The sequence below is a fragment of the Phaethon lepturus genome, unplaced genomic scaffold (assembly GCF_000687285.1).
Source record: "Phaethon lepturus isolate BGI_N335 unplaced genomic scaffold, ASM68728v1 scaffold12626, whole genome shotgun sequence".
NCBI classification, from domain to species: Eukaryota; Metazoa; Chordata; class Aves; order Phaethontiformes; family Phaethontidae; genus Phaethon; species Phaethon lepturus.
This window is the reverse complement of record NW_010548342.1, coordinates 16,851-37,980: the sequence shown is the minus strand read 5'-3', so window position 1 is coordinate 37,980 and position 21,130 is coordinate 16,851. Positions and strand designations below refer to the sequence as shown.

The 21,130-nt window shown below is 41.2% G+C and overlaps 1 protein-coding gene across 1 annotated transcript in view; it reads left to right on the top strand.

The window, feature by feature from the left end:
- GCN1L1 (GCN1 general control of amino-acid synthesis 1-like 1 (yeast)) overlaps window positions 1-21,130 on the top strand; it is a gene marked incomplete at its 5' end in the record, with an annotated part of 41,760 nt that overhangs the window by 9,878 nt on the left and 10,752 nt on the right. The window contains 30 exons of the mRNA XM_010289933.1: window positions 1,331-1,406; window positions 1,579-1,738; window positions 2,610-2,799; window positions 2,919-3,043; window positions 3,388-3,566; window positions 3,729-3,822; window positions 4,599-4,712; window positions 4,920-5,118; window positions 5,613-5,768; window positions 8,756-8,937; window positions 9,202-9,282; window positions 9,788-9,931; window positions 10,669-10,796; window positions 10,977-11,166; window positions 11,531-11,601; window positions 12,303-12,468; window positions 13,474-13,668; window positions 13,852-14,098; window positions 14,749-14,870; window positions 15,179-15,293; window positions 15,753-15,932; window positions 16,274-16,494; window positions 17,213-17,281; window positions 17,427-17,565; window positions 17,672-17,868; window positions 18,233-18,375; window positions 19,151-19,268; window positions 19,426-19,641; window positions 19,973-20,137; window positions 20,558-20,719. Of these exons, the coding sequence (XP_010288235.1) occupies window positions 1,331-1,406; window positions 1,579-1,738; window positions 2,610-2,799; window positions 2,919-3,043; window positions 3,388-3,566; window positions 3,729-3,822; window positions 4,599-4,712; window positions 4,920-5,118; window positions 5,613-5,768; window positions 8,756-8,937; window positions 9,202-9,282; window positions 9,788-9,931; window positions 10,669-10,796; window positions 10,977-11,166; window positions 11,531-11,601; window positions 12,303-12,468; window positions 13,474-13,668; window positions 13,852-14,098; window positions 14,749-14,870; window positions 15,179-15,293; window positions 15,753-15,932; window positions 16,274-16,494; window positions 17,213-17,281; window positions 17,427-17,565; window positions 17,672-17,868; window positions 18,233-18,375; window positions 19,151-19,268; window positions 19,426-19,641; window positions 19,973-20,137; window positions 20,558-20,719 (4,544 nt within the window). The remainder of the gene's footprint in view (window positions 1-1,330; window positions 1,407-1,578; window positions 1,739-2,609; window positions 2,800-2,918; window positions 3,044-3,387; window positions 3,567-3,728; window positions 3,823-4,598; window positions 4,713-4,919; window positions 5,119-5,612; window positions 5,769-8,755; window positions 8,938-9,201; window positions 9,283-9,787; window positions 9,932-10,668; window positions 10,797-10,976; window positions 11,167-11,530; window positions 11,602-12,302; window positions 12,469-13,473; window positions 13,669-13,851; window positions 14,099-14,748; window positions 14,871-15,178; window positions 15,294-15,752; window positions 15,933-16,273; window positions 16,495-17,212; window positions 17,282-17,426; window positions 17,566-17,671; window positions 17,869-18,232; window positions 18,376-19,150; window positions 19,269-19,425; window positions 19,642-19,972; window positions 20,138-20,557; window positions 20,720-21,130) is intronic.

Genomic DNA, 21,130 nt, shown 5'->3' with positions numbered 1-21,130 from the left:
CAACTCTTTCAGAAGTACATCTAGATTAGTTGTAGTCTAAGCTTGACAATGAATTAATTTATTTCTTAAATGTTTGATAACTCGGGTTCATTATAATTCCAAATTTGTATAGTCTGTAAAAGTCTTTCCAGTACCAAATGTGCCTGTGTGGTGTCCCAGTTAGTAACTAGATAGTTGCAGCCAATATAAAGGGTGTGGAGAAGCCAAAAATTAAGAAGAAGATGGGGAAAAAGTAAAATAAGGCTGGAGAAGAAAACATGTAGGTGAAAATCTTAAGATACATGGAAGAAGAGTAATAAGATAGGAAATCAATTGGGTTATAAATTAGTGTCTCTATGCTCTGTTTTGTTCTCTTGTGTTTAAAGATTAATTGAAAAGAAAAAAAAAAAGGAATGTGCCCAACACAAAACATTACTGACTACATTTTAAACTGAAAGTTTTGAAAATGAGTTCATGAATCATGTCTCTGAAACGAATTCACTTATCTTTTGTACAAAGCTTTGAAGAGGTAAAGTTTTCTAAATGGAAAATAATTTCATCCCTGTTTCCTGAAGGCAATGTGTATATCCATTCATTTTCCCTCCCAAGTCTGCAGGTATCCTGAAACAGCACGATTTGGAAAATTTTGTGTTGCTCCTGTAGGAAGTTAGCTCCCAGAACTAATGCTGCTATTTTGGGAGTAAATAGTGTAATAATTTGTTATTGGTTATTTAAGCAAAAACATCCAGCTTAACATCCCAAAACTATCTGATGCCTTGAATGCTGAAAGTCCCCTGTACCATATTTAATATGGGTTATAACCCACCCCATGTTTCAGGGCTTTCTACTCCTGCTTTTATAATATGGTTGAATGTTGACAGACAACCAAAGAGCCTAGTGACAGCTGAAGCTCGGAAGACGGTGTGAGGTAAAATGCCGAGGCTGCTATTCAAATAGCATTATGCACTTTTGTGAGTTCGGTGTACATTTTATTGTCACTGGAGACATTTCGGCAGCACTCAGGAATTAACAGTACTGGTGCAGTGAGCGTGGTGTTTATCGTTTGGTTTGCTCTGTTGACTTAGACAAAAATAGATCACACATACTGGTCAAGAAAATTCTGCTGGGATCCAGCTAACAGCATTTCTATTAAATTATGATTCTGTTTCCACTCTTGGCAGATACGAGTTGGATTTGTCTTTAGCTTCACTGAGAAGATTATATAGGGGCTCCGTTTGGGTAGCTATTTTAATGTGTCCCCTTGCTGGCTGTTTGTTTCTAGGTAAAAAAAAAAATAATCTGTTTCCTTATGAAGTCTTATGCTATTTTAAATATTTGTCTTTTCCCACAGCAATGTGTACAGTACTGCAGCTGACAGAGCGCCTTCTCTTGGATCATGTGCAACGGCTGCCTGAAAGTAAAGTTCAGTACGTAGAGTGCACTGCCACTGATCTGTGTCTGATTCCTGAATGTTAATGTGGGCAGTGGAGAGGGTGGGCTTGGGACTTTACACAAGATGTTGAACTCTTTGTGCTTTTGTGTCCGGTTGGTTTGCAGAGCTGCCTCCCTTGCTAAACCTGTTTGTTTCTCCATTTTCAGGCAGTATCACCGTGCCCTTGTTGCAGTACTGCTGAGTCGGATCTGGCATGTTCGAAGACAGGCCCATCAAACAGTTAAGAAGCTCTTGTCCTCTCTGGGAGGGTACAAACTGGCCTATGGGCTCTTGGAGGAGCTGAAAGTGGTTCTCAGTTCTCACAAGGTGAGTAGTCAAGAAGCGCAGACAATTGTTTGATTGCTGCCTACAGCATGATATGAAGATGATTCAATTCCAGCTGTATGATCTAGAATGCCATTGCTTACTAGATTACTTCTATTACTGTATCAGTGCCTTTGGTGTGCCTACTCTTCTCTGTATACACAGAAGACATATTATTCAAAATTATTTGGGGAAGAAGCTGTAATTTTGCATGTCCTTCTATTATTTTAATCCCTGCTGGAAGACCAAGTGCTTAGTTCCTTTCTTGGTATCCTAGTTCTTTTCCCTGGCTTTATAGCTCAGGTTGTCTATTTAAAGCAAATGTAATATCAATACTTTAGTAGTAACTATTACAAAAAAAAAAAAAAAAAAAAAGAGGAAACAGTGAGTGCTGGATTATTGGGCATGCTGCTAAGCCAGTGCCATGTCAAGGTGTATAATAGATTACGTTGCATTAATTAGGTACCAAGGCTGTGACTTTGTAAATAGTCTTCCCATGTCACAGATACAGCCTGAATAAAGTATTTTTGAAAAGATACTGGGTAAAATGAGTCTGCAGAAGTTGGATATACTGTTTCTGGTCAGCTTGTTCAACCTTTTCCGAAGTCCTCTTTGCCAAAAATGATTGTTTTAGTTTTATTTTAGCCCGTCTCGCCAAATGTAGTATAGTCCTCCATTCTTAGTCTTTCTGTCACTGTCATCTCTGTGCTTCTGTTCCACTGTTATCCTTTTTCCCTTTCCTTTGAAAACTTCAGGTTGTAGGTACTGACAGAGGGAGCTGATTGTTGGTATTCAGTGCGGTGTTACTGTGGGGAAGTGTGCTAGGGCTCAGGAAGGCTTGGTGTGATGTGTTAATGACAGGTTGTCCACTCAGGTTCTGCCTCATGAGGTCCTGGTGCTGGAGTCGGGAGAGCTGTCGGAGCTAGGAAAGATATACATTCCTCCCCGTGTCCTTCATGAGGCACTCTGTGTCATCTCAAGTGTGGCAGGGCTTGATGTGGATTCCTCTGAGCCAGAAAAGCTGGCACTGGAGATGCTGCTGGTGAGCCATCATCCCTCTGTAGGTAAGTGAAGGGATAAAGCCACTCTCGTGGCCAGTGTATGGGGTTTTTATCTTACATTTTGTTTGATTGTATTAGCAGTCTGCTTTGTATTTCTTATGGTGATGTATTCTTCTTGCTAGTGGCAGTCCAGCCAGGTCTTTGGCCAGCCCTTCTCATCAAGATGAAGATAGATCCCAAAGACTTCATTACAAAACACCTGAATGACATATTACCCAGAATCACTGCCTACACTCCAGAGAACCAGGTGATAAACTTCTGCTTTCCTTGTGTTAGTTTTGGGAAATACTTTGGAACAGGAGAATTTTCTGGAGGAGTTAAAAGTACTAACCAATTTATAAGGAAGGAGATCTGTCTAAAAGTTGGGGAAAGGGTGGGTTCAAAGAGAACATCTCTGGTGAAAAAGAGCTGGGATTTAAGGAGGGAAGAATGTGTACCAGTAACCTAGTAGAATTCTAGATATGATTCATGTACCCACTGAACAAGGAATTAGGAATTAGAACATAACATGGGCTGCCTCAACAGGCCATACTTTTTTGATAAAATTTCAAGGAATACTGATAATTTTTTTTTCCTTTGTTTTCTTGATAGTCATCTATGAATGCAGTGGGATCTCTCTCTCTGCTTTCACCTGGTAGAGTGCTCCCACAGCTCATCAGCAATATCTCAGCATCAATGGAGAATCCAGCTCTGTGCCAGGTTACTCGAGAGGAATTTGCCATCATGAAGACACCAGAGGGAGAACTGTATGACAAGTCTATAATACAGAGGTAAGACTGTAATTTCTTTTCTCCGTGCACCTGGGGATTGATTGCTGGTGGCATCTAGCCAGTGAGTGAGTGGGTTTGTCAGATGCTCTTTCTGGACAGGAGTTCCTGGATTTGTGTGCCTGGATCTTAGTCCAGATTCTTGTCTCTACTTTTCCTTCTTAGTGCTCAACAAGATAGTATGAAAAAGGCTAACATGAAGAGGGAGAACAAAGCTTATTCCTTCAAGGAACAAATCATTGAGCTGGAGCTGAAGGAGGTGAGTTGATGGGAACAGGAAAGCCTGGCTGGTGTCAGAACCTTCACTACGATCTCACCTGTTTAGTTGCATGGCTTCTGGCATATGTGTGTACACTGTTGGGAAAGATTCTCTGAACTTCTTTGAGTACCTAAATGTTGTCTTCTCTTATATCTGTATGTATCAGTTTCTTTTCTCTTATATCTGTATTTGTATCAATTTATGTGGTATTCTACTTGTTTGTAAGTGTGCTTACTAGTTGGTAATATCTGTTTTTTCTCTTCATCTCTTTTTCAATGTATCTCGTGTAACTTTTTCAGTAAGGGTTGTTAAATAGGTGCTTCCATCTTGCCGACAGCCAGCAGTTCTGTTCAGTCTGGGGCCAGAGCAATGGTTGTAGGTGGGGGGAGAAATTTGGTGAATGGAAGGGAACGTACCGGGTTGAGTGGAGCATTCTTTTATTAAAGGTTGACTTCTCTTTTGCTCTGGGGAGGATGACATGCCCATCCACTGTAGAAAGGCCTGGACAGATCTTTTTAATGACATAAAATAATTTGTGGCCAATTCAAATGTGGGAGAAACTGATGTTATGATGCTAATGGGACACTAAAGTGTTGTTAACCTGCTGATGTCCATTTTGTGTCTTCACTTAAGAGTGATATGCTTGGAAGAATATTTTGATACTGTTTTAAAAGTAAATTACAAAAAAACCAATGTGTCCAACTTTCTTCTCTGCCTAGTTAAGGGGATGTTGTTATTAGCTCCCAGTTAATAATGTCCATGGCGTGCTCTTGCAGGAGATAAAGAAGAAGAAAGGAATAAAGGATGAGGTGCAACTAACTAGCAAGCAGAAAGAGCTGATGCATGCACAGCTGGAAAGGGAGTCTCAGATAAGAAAACGGCTGAAGGAGGTGAGTTTTAATGGTCTTTTTTGCCAACTCTGCAACTACCATGACCCAAGTCATTTTGATAAAAGGAAAATCGAGTGGCATAGAGAATGTTTGGCAGTAACCTATTTGTTTCTTTTATTAGAAATTAGATTTAACAGCTTGATTTTTTTTTTTTTTTTTCCCCTGATGAAGTTTTTATGGTAACCTTTTGAATTGGTTCTCTTACAGCTTGATAATGAGCTGGAAACAGCCCTAGGACTCCTGGACGCTGTTATAAAGAGAAAGCCTCCTGGTCTAACCCAGTACATCCCTGGTCTCATCAGTTCCTTCTTGCCGCTTTTTCGATCACCTTTGGCTGCTCCAAGGATTAAGAATCCTTTTCTTTCCTTAGCTTCCTGTGTCATGCCTGCTCGACTGAAAACCTTTGGTTAGTATTTGCAGTTGCTGTTCAAGGGCAGGGCACATTATTTTTATGGCGGGGTGGTGAAAATCCTTGCTCTTACAAGCTGTGGATCATGACTGTGTATCACAGACAGCCACGACGAAAAACCATGCTGGAACAGTGCTGAGGAAGACAACTGTGATGTCCCAGAGATCTTGCTGCTGGATAGGACTGGGTCCAAAGACAAGGATTTGTCTAGTCATTGTGATCACCTCTCAGTAGCAGTTGGTCGCAATGGGACTGTCTCCCCTTTGCAGAGTTTGGAGGATGCAAGCATAACTCGCCTCTGTGACTGTTGTGAAGGAAGCTGTCCCCTATAAGCCTCAGGGCTGTGTGCTTCCTTCTCTGTGCCTCTCTTGCAGCCTGGGCTGTTGCCCAGAGCTTTGTTGTAATTCTTGGGTCTGTGTTCCTGGGGAATTTTTCCCTCAAGAAATGTTTGGTTTTAGTCCTCTCATGGATTCTTTATTCTTTCATACCAGGTACTTTAGTGAGTCATGTGACCTTGCGCCTGATGAAACCAGAATGTGAATTAGATGAATCCTGGTGTCAAGAAGAGCTGCCTACTGCTCTGAACAGAGTTGTTAGCTTGCTGCATGTGCATACCATTCCTAGCCGAACAGGCAAGGGAGAACCAGGTAAAAAGCGTTGTAGATTCCTCTGACACCGGTCCCCCCACCCTTCAATAACTCTGTGAGCTGTTCTAGTTTTAATGGTTTGTATCATGTTTTATAGGTGAGACTTCACTTTTTTTTTAAATCTGATAAGTCTTCATAGATATGAAAAACCTTAAGGGTTTTTTTTTTTCTTTCAGTGGTAGTAGTAGAAATCATGTTACAAGTATAGTAAGTGTAGAAATTAAATAACTGTATTTTTTCCTAAAATGGTTCATACAGAAATAACAGTAGTGGAATTAAGGCTCATCTTTGCCAAGGACAGTTCCTACCTTTCAACACCACTTAGCATAAGTAATTCAGTGAGACTAAGTGGAAAGACAAAATAATTGCTTGTTATCTGTGATCTCAGCAGTGAAGTGCCTGTGGCCTCTGCTTGTTTGCTATGTAGTGCTGCAGTTCATGAATATTTTATTCTGACATGGTTGTAGAAGAAGCAATTCTTTCCCACGCTGTAGCATGAAGGCAAGCACCAATGTTTTACAGTGCAAGAATATAATCTGAGTTAAATGAACCTTTTCTCTTGATTTTTTCTTTTTTTTTTTTTCCACTGGGTTAGTTTTAATCTAGATAATTTTCAGAATGTGCTTCACAATGTGGTTTGCAAGTACTTGTACCATGACATTGAAGACAATAGTACAGAAGAGGGGAGGGTAGGTCTGCTTCCTTTGGTGGCAGGGATGGCTTAGGCTGTCTTAAAACATCTGGTGTACTGATAGTGGTATCACTCACTGTAGTTGTACAGATGGTTCATCCAGCCTTTGGAGTTGTTCATCATCTAGCTCAATCAAAAGCTGCTGTGGTAGATGGTTTATAATTTTTTTAAAGGAAATGTAGGATTCCATTTGGTCCCTTACCCCAGTAGTTCAGTTCTCCTCTTACTGCTCTGTTTCCAGTCAGATCTGCAGTTGTTTGACTGTGGCACACATAATCTTCACAGCTGAGTAGTAGCAATTGACCATGTTGAGCACCACTTCAGTGCTGAACATCTCAGTAATAATTCGGTGTCTTCACGATGCAATTTATTTCGATAGTAAGTGCAAGTTCATTAATGTTTGAATCCATTTTCAGGCTTATTTCCAGAAAGTAGCAGGAGTATTTTCAACCCTCATCCTTCAAGATTTCCTACAGTGCTTAATTAAATGAATATCTTTTTTTTTCCACTTCTGCAAGAGGAAGGAAGTAGGCTCCATAGCACTTTGTTGGATGAGTCATGTTATATTCCCAAATATAAATATATATAAATACATTCTCATTTTCAAAGTTCTTAGGAGTGTAGTTGTGCAATATTATTTAGTGGAGGTTAGTTTCTTAGGTTACCATGAAATCTAAGAGAGCCCATACCTTATTATAAAGTGGATGATAAAATTTATCATTCACTGCTGAAATGCCAAGATACATTTTATAATCTTTTTTCATATGGGTCAATACCAGCTACTTTGTTAACAGAACATTTATCTTCTCAGATAAAGTTTTCTTCTTTCTGCTGCATATAGAGGGACAGTTGCTTAAGCCTAAAAATATCTGGCCAATAATTAAAAAAATAGAAAGTATAAAAGCAAAGAGATACTGGAAAAAAAAAAAAAAATCCCACATCAGAGATGGAGAGGGTTTTACCTAAGCTATTCCTGTTAAATAGCTAGGAGCTCACAGTGTGTTTTTTATTTAATATTTCTCCCTTGAACTACTTTTGCAGTATCCGTGCCCTACATAAGCTGACTAATACTGCAGTATTGTATCTGCAGTGCTCTTCATCTGCATCTTAGAAATTTAAAATCTGGTGTTCTCTGACAGCACAGATCGGATGTAGAAAGCAACAGTTTTCCCTAGATGTCTAGTGCTTGAGGTTTAACTGGACTAACGGGAGGATAGGAAAGAGAATTTGTTATGCCCCATTGCCAAGCCCCTGTGAGAAGGAAGGATCAAACTCTTTAACAATGGGAATCCGAAATTAATTTTGGTTTCCCATTTAATTTTTTTCAAGGTGGGAGGGGAGCTGAGATTTGCACCAGAATTAAAGGAACCTCATTCTCAAGAATCCAGCTGAAGACGGGAATGACAGGTTAGCTAGGTTGGTAGGAAGTATTTAAGGGGAATATAGCTGGCAAATGGGCCCCAACTTCGGGACAAATGAACTTTAAAAGTGAATTAGCTAAATTGTAACAGATCCCTGTGTGGATTCTCCTGCTCAGAAGTAAAATTGACTGTAATTTTTATTTTTTAGTTTATTTTAATTCTCAAGAGTGTACACACAAACTTCATGCACTTTAAATAATAGATTTTATTTCAACTTTAGTTGTGTGATGGATTTGATTTTGTGTCCTGTACTGCCCTGCCCGCAAGTATTTCCAGCATAGACAAAAGCTCGGTTTGGCCTGTCTGTCTACTTTATTCCATTGAATTGTTTTGATTTCATTTACAGTGTGTATTTTCACACTATTGAAGCATTGGAAGTAATTTGGAATCCTAATGTGACTGTAATTAAAGCCAGCTCATTGGTGTAGCAAGCAACAACATTAGGGTAGGATCATAGAATCATTTAGATTGGAAAAGAGCTTTAAGATCATCAAGTCCAACCATTAACCAATGCGAAATGTCACTGTTGGAGCCGTACTGTTGCTGTCGTTAAATGAGGTGGCAAAGGGGGAGAGGTTAAACAGGGGGCCGGCTGTGTGCGCTGCTTTGGACAGGCTAAGCATTGCCTCTGTAGGGTAAGTCCAGATACATGAGACAGTGACCTTTTAGACTGGGTGTTTCTGGGGACATAGAAGTACTTAGGGTCACTGAGCATGTTTGTACATACGGCTGAAGCTGGCCATATCCATTATGTGCTACTGAGATGTACATTTTACACCAGTCAATATTATAAAACAAAGTTATGCTTAGAGTTACAACACTTGGGAATATAACAAGATCAGCTATGCTTACCAGATTGTTTTTCCTTTTCACAGGTGCTGCCCCATTATCAGCTCCAGCATTTTCTTTAGTCTTTCCTCTCTTAAAGACAGTTATGACTGAGACATGTCATGACAGTGAAGACAAGGAGGAGTTTCTCGTCAAGATTCTGCAGATCCTTACGATCCATGCTCACCTGAGATCATCAGCAAATGGCCAGGCTTTGCTGGTAGATGAGGTAAGTGAGAGTTTGTGGGCATCAGATGACCTCCTTTTACAGTTGTTCAGATGAGGCATGGGATAAAACAGCTAATGTGTAAACTTAACAAAGCAGATTAATTCTACAAGTTAAAGTTAACAAGGTAAGATTGTTTTCGGTCACAGGTTTTGGTTAACTGTCCAACCCTAGGTTTTGATTGTGATTTTTATAAGGAGTGTCATACACAGGCAAGGTACTTCAGAGTCACAAGACGTAAGGCTTTTTCTCCCCCCAACCTTTCAGAATGGCCCAGAGTTACTGCCCCGGAGGGACATGCTGGTTCTGCTGACCCGGGTGATAGGAACAGGTTCTCCACGGTTACAGGTGAGGCCCCGGCTTTATAACCACGGTCAGGATTCTGCTTAAGTTTCATCAGCATCTACCTGAGGGAAATACACCAACCTGGTTTAAGTCTGAGGCTGGTGGTTGATACATGACTGATTTTCTCTTATGCGTATGGTATTCTTTTGGGGATAATAAAGTGCATGTAACTTTTTTTCCTGTGGATTTTATAGCACCAAGCATATTCTTCAGTTTTCCACAGGTGACATTTTATACCTTCTCTAAGGCTTTGCTCTGTCAAAGTTTAGTAGACGCTCACCCAAGTGTTTGTTCTAAGGGATGAGATGGCAGAAAGGTCAATAACAAAAAGGCAAAGGGTTGGACTGAACTTGTCAGTTCTTGTTTTCGCCATGAACCCTTGTCACTGTTCTTCGAGAATTTCTTCTTTTGTGGTAGCACTCAACCCCCACCTTGCGCTTGCTTTGACCAAATGCAAAGAAGGCAAAAGCGGTGGTGGAATCTCTAATACTTCCTCATGGCACTTTAGGTTTTGGCTTCCAACGCGCTGACCACACTGTGTGCAAGCAGCAGCGGGGAGGACGGCTGTGCCTATGCAGAACAGGAGGAGATTGATGTGTTACTTCAGGCCCTGCAATCTCCATGCATGAATGTTCGAGATGCATCTCTCAGGGTAGGTGGGAACCATTCCAGGGTCACACTGAATTTTTGAATTTTTAAATATTTTCGGAGGTGAATCTTCTCCAACACTGATGAAGAGAGGCTTCAGCTGTGATGCTAGTCTTTGGGTAGTGTGCCTGCGGTGGGTGGCAATAGCTACTGAACAGTAATTCAAGTAATGCTCTTTGTGCTAGACTTACCTTGCAGAAAGGAGCACTCTGGGTCTATCTACACCTTTGTTTTGTTAAAAAAAGTGTAATTACGACAACTTAGCACCTTCTATTTAAAATTGCTTCATCTTAAAGGGAGAAACTGTCAAAAAATTCCTATATCTGTGTTGGGTCCAGTGTCTTTGGAAAGCTTCAGGCTCAGTCACTTCTGAGAACATAAAAAAGAAAGAAAAAAAATTAAGGGTGCTTGGTTTTCTCTGCCATGAAACAAATTTCAGCTTGGCTTACCTGAGCTGGCTTCTCTGTACCTTAGAATCAGAAAAGACTGTAGTCACCAGAGCACAACCTAGTGCCTAGTCGCCTCTCTGCAACCTGCCTATGGAGTGCTAATCTTGAGTTCACCATCTTGTCTACAGCAACAGGAAGTCCTCGATCTGCATAGGCAGTGTACTGCACAAAGAAATGTGAATTTTGACACTCCCAACCACTGAGAGCTTGATGTGGAAAAGGTTTTAAGTGTTCTAAAGCATCTGTTTCTAAAATCAGATCTTTGCACTGATTCTCCTGTAAACTAATTCAGGGACTGATGGAGCTACAAATGGTTCTACCAACCCCAGACAGCGATGAAAAGAATGGACTGAATTTGTTGCGTCGCCTTTGGGTAGTGAAGTTTGATGTGGAAGATGAGATCCAGAAGTTGGCAGACAGGTAAGAGTTCTTCCTGGCCGATTGGATTGTAAGGGGATGTCTCTTCTTGCTCGTCGAGCTCCACTGGCAGGACCTTTGCCTCCCACAGGCAGAGGGCAGCTTTGGCCGCCCTGATACTTACATGTAGCAGTGGCTTCTCTTGCTGAAGGGTGATCTGTCACCTCTATGTGTGCGCTGCAGGTTGTGGGAGTCCATGGGTCTGGAGCTGCAGCCTGACCTCTGTTCTCTGCTGATCAAAGATGTCATCTACCATGAAGAGGCAGTGCGGCAAGCAGGTGCTGAAGCTCTTTCCAGAGCTGTAGCTCAGTATCGAAACCAAGCAGCAGAGGTCATGAATAAACTGACAGAGATTTACCAAGAGAAGCTCTACGTAAGTCCTAAGGGGTTGACAGGCACAAGCTTGTGCTATATTTTAGGTCTTCTATTAATCACTTTTTCTTTTGTCTGTATTGAGGCTGTGCATGAAGCCTACTATTGCTGTGTTTGAGCTTATCACAGACTTTAATGTCTTGACCTTCAAGTTAGCAGCTGGTAATGGCGCCACTGTACAGGTGGAAGATAGGCCTTTGGTGATAGAGGAGGACTGTGGCAGAGGAGGATCAGTCTAAGTCTTCTTGGGCCTAAGCTAGCTCTCTGCTTGTTTTCTTTACCATGCTCTTCTGGTATGGCTGACAGTATTCTCTGCATGTGTGTCCTTAGAAAAGGCATTCTGATAAATTTTTTTTTCCTTGCAGAGGCCACCTCCAGTTTTGGATGCTTTGGGACGAGTGATATCTGAATCACCGCCTGACCAGTGGGAAGCAAGGTACAGTCATTTTCAGATTGACCTCATTACTTCCTGTGCATCCTAATGAGATGTTACAGATTTTTATTTAGAAGTTCAGGCAGTGGAGAAATAAGGGAATGTTAAGGCAACAAAATACATGCAGCTGTATTGACTTGCTGATTTCGTGCTTTTTTTCTGGTAGAGAATATTTGTGCCCCTGAAGCAGGCTAGGCAGGCCAAACTGAAATGCTCTCAGTTCCATCATAACACTGGATAGTATTTTCTCCATGTCTCCTGCTGATAAGAACAGTCTTTCCCCCTCAGACTGTCTGATTTTTGTCTTATCTTGCTGGACTCCCACGTCTGTACGGGCAATTGATTGTTTCAAGAGCAGCAGTGCGAGTGTTACTCAACTGGAGAAATTCCCGTTTGGATAATTATTTTTTGTCTGCTTGTATGCCCTATACATGTTTAATTTGGGATCGTCTTGTTCACTACCCATCTTAAGCTAATCTGTTCTTTAGTGCTGGTGTACCTGGTTGTAAAGCTGCTGTATTTCAGCAGTAAGATGAAGTGATCCTGATGTCTGTCTTTATTGGCCCAAGTATCTGTAATGCTCTTTGGTTTCATAGTGGCATGCTCTCTCAATTTCTGTAAGGTACTACTGATAGCAAATGTGATTTTGACCTCAAGCAAATTCTGTCAAAGTCAGTAAACTCACAAGCTCACCATCTTTACAGGTGTGGCATAGCTTTGGCCCTCAACAAGCTCTCACAGCATCTGGACAGTTCTCAGGTGAAGCCTCTCTTCCAGTTTTTTGTACCAGATGCTCTGAATGATCGCAGTCCTGAAGTCAGGAAGTGCATGTTAGATGCAGCTCTTTCAACGCTCAACACTCATGGCAAAGTAAGTTTGAATGCTTCTCTCAAAAAAAAAAAAAAAAAAAAAAAAAAAAAAAAAAAAAAAAAAAAAGAGGAAAAAATGGGATGAAAACATAAGTACTGTGTGAGGGCCCATAGAAATTTTTTTTTTTAGGATTTTTTTTCCTTAGAGGTTGCTGTTACTTGTAATAGCTAAAAACTTTCATGTAGTAGGAATTTTTGTGTTTGGAGTTGTTCTGTTAGTGACTAAGAGTGTAGTTTTTCCCTGTCACTGCAATAAAAAAGAAATAGCACTGAATTAACTGGACTTAAAATGATGTAAAACTACAGTAATAGAGGTAAAATCAGACCACAGATCTCTTAATCCTGGGAAAGGTAAGATTTCTCTTTCCAGCCTCATGCAAAGCAAAACATGAAAGCTTGCTGATCATTGGCTTAATTAAATTGAAAACAACTGAAGTGATGTAGAAAATTGAGGACCATCCTTCTCCTCACTGCTATACCTTCCCCAGTCGTGTTAGATGGGGTAGGTGTGCAGGGTGTAAATTGGTCAGCTTCAGATTTCCTCATATGTGCCAGTCACCATTTCTGGACAACCCTCTGCATTTCTTTTAAGCCCAAGACTATTAGACTATTTTCATATTATTCATTCTTTCCTTCTGTTTCTTAGAAAAGCCATGTGAAGTTTGTTTTGCAAATGGAGCAAGCAAAAGAGCAGGCACAGATGTTTAGGCTCACTGTCTTGCCTAGTAGCTTGCATTGCTTCTGGCAGAACATGATGCTGTTCCGTTTGGGGGATCTAACTTCTTTTCTCTAACTAACTTTAGGACCTAACTTCTCTCTAGCAGGAAATATTTGTTGCCTGTCGGGATGGCACAAGGTTTTATGTGATGTGACACATTAAATGAACTGTAAATACAGTGTGATTGTTCAGCTTGTTGGCTCAGAGAAGAACAAACAAGTCCACTGAGCATAGCAAATCTCATTCTGAGTGGACTCTAGTGGCAAGTTCTGTGGTTTTGTTTTTCAGGACAATGTTAACTCTCTCTTGCCAGTGTTTGAAGAATTCCTGAAAAATGCTCCCAATGATGCCAGTTACGATGCTGTCAGGCAGAGCGTGGTCATTCTGATGGGTTCACTGGCAAAACATCTGGACAAGAGTGACCCTAAAGTGAAACCAATTGTTGGCAAACTGATAGCAGCCTTGTCCACACCATCTCAGCAGGTAGGTGTCTTCTTGGAGGAGTTCTTATGTTCTGTGCAGAGGCATGTTAACGCTGTGATACTTCCAGGGATGTCAGATAAAAAATGGCTCTGACAGAAAGCTGCCATTGTGGGTGCAGTCTAAGGGAAAGTTATGTTGGTGATGAGTATTTTGTGATCTGATAGCTGGTGGATTGTTTTACAGGTTCAAGAGTCAGTAGCAAGCTGTTTGCCACCTCTGGTGCCTGCAATTAAGGAAGATGCAGGAGGAATGATACAGAAGCTAATGCAGCTGCTTTTAGAGTCTGATAAATATGCTGAGCGCAAAGGTGCAGCTTATGGGCTGGCAGGCCTGGTGAAAGGCCTTGGTATCCTCTCTCTCAAGCAGCAGGAGATGATGACCACACTGACCGATGCTATCCAGGACAAGAAGAACTTCCGTCGGCGTGAGGGTAAAGGGCAAAAGCTTTTCCCTCCAAATACTTACTTTCTCTTGTATCTACTACCATTGTGGTCAGAACAAATGATGCCTGAACCCCTGTGCTTGGTTTATCTACATTTATTTTACTAAGTTTGCAGAGAAGGAAATGGGGAGTGTCTGTCATGAGGACATTGATTGTCTGTAGTGTCCTAAAACGGCTCTCTTTGCATTGTGGTGGGGGAAAGGTTTCTGGTCCTAGACAACATTCTGGGTGTCTCTCCCTCTTACTTTCAAAGGCAAGTGTTGCTAGGTGGGCTCCTGCTTCCTGTAAGACTTTACATATTCTGCTGCAGCTGGTCCAGAGGGGCTTTCACAGCCTGCTTGTTCCTTTTGCTGCTGAACGTTTCCTATCCTTATTTCTGTTTATGCAAGCTAGGACTCGGAGGACTGTTACGTATTTTTAATGCTACTGCGTTTCTTGTCCTTTCTGAGACCAGACATCCCTACCACAGCACTAGCCACAAGTTCAAGAAGGCAAGAAACTTTCAGCTTTGAGATTTGGGTGCTTTTGGGGAAGTTCTACAGATATTTGGCAAATTCTGTCTTCTCTTTCCACCCCCTTTAAATGAAGTTGTATTTTCCTTTAACTGTCCTTTTTGGGTTTGGTGTTTTTTTTTTTAGGGGCTCTGTTTGCCTTTGAGATGCTCTGCAGTATGCTTGGAAAGCTTTTTGAGCCCTATGTGGTTCATGTGCTACCTCACTTGCTGCTTTGTTTTGGAGATGGGAACCAGTACGTGCGAGAGGTAAGATGCTGTAGATTTCTGAGATCAGAGTGTTAAGAGAAAACCCAAATGGAATGGATACGAATACTGTTTGTAACAAGGCAAATTGAGAAGGTGGATCTACCCCTGGAGATACCACTAATGCAATTTGATCTTCTTAATAACTGAAAGCCTCTTAGTTCATTGGCCATTAATTTGGAGCTGCTTGGCTAGCTGCATCATTGTACTTAGATGCTATTTTATGTGAAGGCTTTGTTCCCATTGAATCTCTGAGGAAGGAAAAAACTGGTGTTGTGACACAGCTTGTAAATGTTCTCTTCTCCTTGGAGGCTGCAGATGACTGTGCCAAAGCTGTGATGAGTAACTTGAGTACTCACGGAGTGAAGCTGGTTTTGCCATCACTTCTTGCAGCACTAGAAGAGGAATCTTGGAGAACCAAAGCTGGTATGGACCAATATCTGACTGATGTGATTGAGAGTAACTCACAGTTCCCTTTGCTGTCATTACCCTTGTTGATTCCTTCATCCCTACAGATGGCCATGATAGTTTATTGTCTCATAAGGGGCTGTGGAACTTAACAACTTTTGAGTTTCCCGACACATTTGAGCAACTTCTTTCCCCCGCAGCAGATTCAAGGGGCACTTTTTACTCCTGATCTCTCTGGAAGTACTCCAGAAGCTGGAAGTTCTAACCCCCTCCTTTCTTTTCCCTAGTACAACAAAAAATTAGTTTTCAGTGTCTCAAAGTGGCATAGAGTGGCTGGATGCATTTCAGTCATTCTGTGTGTTCTCTAACTGGTCATGCCACTTGCAGATTTGAGTTTGAGGGGAATGTGGTCATCTCATATCTCTTCTTAATGCTGTGTATTGTCTCTTTTTTTATTTTTGTGTACTTCATGTACAGGATCAGTGGAACTGCTGGGAGCTATGGCGTACTGTGCTCCCAAACAGCTCTCTTCCTGCTTACCCAATATTGTGCCAAAACTTACTGAAGTGCTCACAGATTCTCATGTGAAGGTGCAGAATGCGGGTCAGCAAGCTCTCAGGCAGATTGGGTCCGTCATCAGGAATCCAGAGATCCTGGGTAAGAACTGGCTGCATCTCTGATGCCAAAGAGCTGTCCTGACATGACCATGGTTTATCATAGCAAGGTTTATGTTCACTGCATTTAGGATTAAATCCAAACTTTATAGAAATTAAACTACTTCTAGGAAAGTATAACATGAAAGCTTAAGAGCAGCTGTCTGCTTCAAGGCTTTTTGAATGCTCCTTTCCATTTTGTCAGCTAATGTTAATAGGGTTCGCTCTGTTCCTGTGCTTTAGAAGGATCTAAAAAATCCCATGAGAGAACACCAGCTCACCCTGATGTGCATTTTTGTTTTATGTACAAATGAAGTGTTTTCTCTCCTTTTTAAAAATGTTCAGCAATTGCTCCAGTTCTGTTGGATGCTCTCACTGACCCCTCCAGGAAGACCCAGAAGTGTCTGCAGACTCTACTGGATACCAAATTTGTCCATTTCATTGATGCTCCATCGTTAGCACTGATCATGCCAATTGTTCAGAGAGCTTTTCAAGATCGTTCCACAGACACCAGGAAAATGGCTGCCCAGATCATTGGGAACATGTACTCCCTGACTGATCAGAAGGTACAGTGCTAAAAATGCTCTCTAACTGTATGATGTAGTTACTGTGTGGGAGATAACAGCAAGCACTAGAGAGATTTTACTTGGTTTGGGGATTTTGGTTTTAAAGTAGACAATCCATGCAGCTGGCTTTAATTAAATGTATGTAAATGAACAGATAATGGCTATAAAGACAGTGACAATTCTCAGGTGCTTAAGACTGTCAGCTTTGTACTTTGGTCATCTAGTTACTACCAGATTTATCCCTGCAAAAAGGTCTTCTGATTCTTACTATATAAGAAATGCCTTAACAAACAAACTAGTAAAACCAGTACCAGTGAAACACAGATAAGTGGCTTACAAATGGATCCAGGGTTTGTTTGAAAAGTATTTGTAGAACCTCACTGTAGGATAAAGATCTGTGTTTAATTTTTGTTCTGATAATCTCTACCTTTAAACCTTTGTAAATGTTAAGTGTGTTGGATTATCCTTAGATACGAAGTGCCAGGTTGTGGGTGAGCATCAGAAAGGTTTTGAGTGGTCTGCACAGAACTGGTGGTGTTTCTTGGACTTGCAGAACAATTCAGTGTGCTTATTTGTAGGATTGTGAAAGCAAATGATTAAACTCCCAGGATGTTAAGGATAGTAAATAATAAGGGACCAAATGCCCTTTACATGAAGGTGACTTAGGTTTCTTTCTCGTTTTGAATCTAGTTCTTACTCTTCGGGGTCTTTGTTTCAGGATCTGGCTCCTTACCTACCCAGTGTGACTCCTGGACTGAAGGCATCTCTGTTGGATCCTGTACCTGAAGTAAGTCTCTTGTACAAATAGAGATTATCTTTCAGTGCCTTAGGTTAGACTTTGTTCTGATCTTCTGTAGATCTGTAATCAAACACATCTGTTTTAGTAGCTTTGACTGGATATTTTGCAAATCTCTGTTCCTTTTGTCTGTTAGGTGCGTACAGTGTCTGCAAAGGCACTGGGAGCCATGGTGAAGGGTATGGGAGAATCATGCTTTGAGGATTTGTTGCCATGGCTGATGGAGACACTGACATATGAGCAAAGCTCAGTGGATCGATCTGGTGCTGCTCAAGGTGAGGACAGCTGTGTTTGAATACTGAGCTCAGACTTTCTCCTATTAAATCAGATTAGCTTGTTCTTTCTTGTGTATCAGCTATGTTACCTGCTTTTTTTTCTCAGGTCTGGCTGAAGTTATGGCTGGTTTGGGGGTAGAAAAGCTGGAGAAACTTATGCCAGAGATTGTAGCTACTGCCAGTAAAGTGGATATTGCTCCACATGTACGAGATGGTTATATCATGATGTTCAACTACCTGCCAATTACCTTTGGAGACAAGTTCACTCCCTATGTTGGTCCTATCATTCCTTGCATCCTTAAGGTATATAGCAAAGGCCTGAAAAGTTTTATTTATTAGAGAATAAAAAGAAAGCTCTAGAGTATTTTAAGCACCATTTACAGTAATTGTGAGATGTGCAGAGACTTGTACAGCTTTGCTGGACTATACAAAATATAAAAGAATTTCAGTTATAAATTACGTCTTGTTCCAGGTTATTTGCTTGCTGTCTTTTGTTTGTAGTCACTAGTAATTTCTTGAAATCACCTTTGTGCATTCACAGCTCTATAGTTCATTTACTTTTCATGTCTGAGAGAGAAAACATTGTTTTGTTTTCCTCCTGTTGGTTTTGTATATTGTGTTGAAACCTACCCCCAGCTTTCACAGACACTTTTCTCTCTGTGCTCAGGCACTGGCAGACGAGAATGAGTTTGTGCGGGACACTGCCCTGCGTGCTGGCCAGAGAATCATAAGTATGTATGCAGAGACTGCCATTGCACTTCTCCTGCCACAGCTCGAGGATGGCCTGTTTGATGACTTGTGGAGGATAAGGTAGGGGATAACCATCTTATCCACAGGCATTTCTCTTCCATGGATGGAAAGCTGGTGTGATTTAGACTCTATGTTGCTCCTCAAGCAAATGCAGACATGTCCTGGGAAGTAAAAGCAAGTCTGTCTTTTCGCTTGTTGATTTGAATATGATGCCTTATAGCACTGAGTCTGCAAAGCCCTGCCAGCCGTGGATCATGTTTCCTGGTACCTGCAAAGCATTCCTACTAGATTATTAATTCTGGTAGTGACTCTGAAAAGCACTTCCAAGGCAGTTGATGTGGCAATATTTAGCCCTCATATATTGTTTTTCATTTTTCAAAATGCTGAGTAATTGTTCTCCTGTGTGTATGGAAATGTGCAGTGGAGCACTCAGAGCTAATAGCAATTGCTCAAAGATTAGTTGTACTAAAAGGCTTGTGTCAGCTGAGTGTTGATGAGTGCACTTATCCCAGGTGAGTATCTTTTGGGTTGAGGCAGATACTGGCCATGTCTTGTTCCTTTTTAGAGTCCAGGCTATTCCCTGATTCATTGCTTTGATATGGGAATTCTCTCAGCACCTTCCAGTTTAGGATTCATTCCTTCCCTTTCTCTTTAGCATCCTTCTTCTCAGTCACGTATGGAGACTGATCTCACATATCAGCCTGTGCAGCATTTCAGTGCTGACCTAGCTCTTTGCCTCGCATTTTGCTCACGTCTGTATTTGAGGTGCTGTCATATTTGGACAGGTACCGCCTGAATACCCTGTTTGTAACACTTGACTTGCTCCTGTTGCCAGGTTTAGCTCAGTTCAGCTCCTTGGAGATCTTCTATTCCATATCTCAGGAGTCACTGGAAAAATGACCACAGAAACTGCCTCAGAGGATGACAACTTTGGAACAGCCCAGTCAAACAAGGTAAAGCTGTTTTTGTTGGTTGTGCCTTTAGTTTTTTAAATTTTTATTTAAATCAGCATGGAAAGCCTGCTGGAAAGACATAGTGAGTAAGCATGTATTTTGTGCTATTTATAAGTTTCAGTACTGGATAACACAATTTTGTGCTATTTCTTTTCAGGCTATTATTAATGCTCTTGGTGTGGAGAGGAGGAACAGGGTGCTGGCAGGGCTGTACATGGGCCGCTCTGACACCCAGCTGGTAGTGCGTCAAGCCTCCTTACATGTCTGGAAGATCGTAGTCTCAAACACTCCTCGCACACTGCGTGAAATTTTGCCAACCCTCTTTGGGCTTCTGCTGAAATTCTTGGCCAGTACTTGCGCAGATAAGCGAACGGTGAGAAATTGAGTAGTGCCTTCCTGTTAACTGCAAGTGACCGTATAAACTAATTCACAGGATAATTATTTTCTATAAATCACTCCAAAGCTGCCATTAATTTAACTGTTCTAAGCATGGGTATGTCTGAGTTCTCTCTTTGCTGAAGGCAACTGTGATGACAGTAAAACCATTTTGCTCTAGTTACTTATAACAGTAGTGTTCACGTTGCTACTACTCTCTCTATACTGTGAACAGTAGTTTATGGTCAAAAGTTAGTATTTGGTCACAGTTCACCTTCTTAAGTTTTGTAAAACAGGAAGATAGTTAATTAATACATTTTTGGGGACAGGTTGCAGCACGGACATTAGGAGACCTTGTCCGAAAATTAGGAGAGAAGATCCTCCCTGAAATCATTCCTATTCTGGAAGATGGACTAAGGTCAGACAAGAGTGATGAGAGGCAAGGAGTCTGCATTGGGTTGAGTGAGATAATGAAATCTACCAGCAGGGATGCGGTAAGTTTAAATATGGAAGATGAAATCTCTAGTTTCTTAGATATCTATGTTATAACGCAGGTATTGCAATTGAGACAGAATAATACAGCTAGTGCTGGACTTGTTTTATGGACTGAATTTGGGACTTAAACTAAACGTGAGTTGCTGTTCAGGAACATAATATGCATTTGTATCTGTCGGTAAACTTAAAACATTGCACAGTTCTGACTTTTATGAGATCTACTTGTAGAAATAATCCACTAGGTAGCCTTAGAGTACTGCAGCTACTGGTGTTGATTAATCCTGCTTTTCTTCCGATACATGTCAAGCAAACTGCAATTCAGTTTCAGTTGTGCAAATTCCGCATTCTTAGCTACTTTACTGAGATGCAGATGTCTGTTGTGCTTTAGACATTCTGTAATTTTATCTCTGCATCTTTAGGTACTGCTTTTCTCTGAGTCCTTAGTTCCTACAGTGAGAAAAGCGCTCTGTGACCCTCTGGAAGAAGTCCGAGAGGCTGCAGCCAAAACATTTGAACAGTTGCACTCAACAATTGGACATCAAGCTCTTGAAGATATCCTGCCATTTTTGCTGAAGCAGCTGGTAAGCATTGCTCGACATTAGTCAACAACTTGATGAATGAAGTTGTGGGGCAGGTTTTGAATAATTAGTTTAAAGGAGAAGCAGGATTGTAGTGTCAGATCTTCCAGGGAATGGCAGCTCTATTTTGTCTCCTCCATGGAGTGGTCCTAGCCATTGCTAGGGAAAGTCTTGTGGCTAAAGCATAGGCCTAAGAATTGCTACATCTGGCTCTGCTAGGGAATTGCCATCGTCACCTGCTGAAGTTACTTGGCCACCATGCATGACACGGAAAATCTGGTGTGACAGAAGAGCTTGGTTTGGGTTTTTGCTATGTAGTATGAGAGCATTGTTGGATAGAAGGACTTGTGTGCTGGTTATATGATCACACAGTAAATTGCCACTTGAAGTAGGGTTTAGCTTGATGTGTCACAA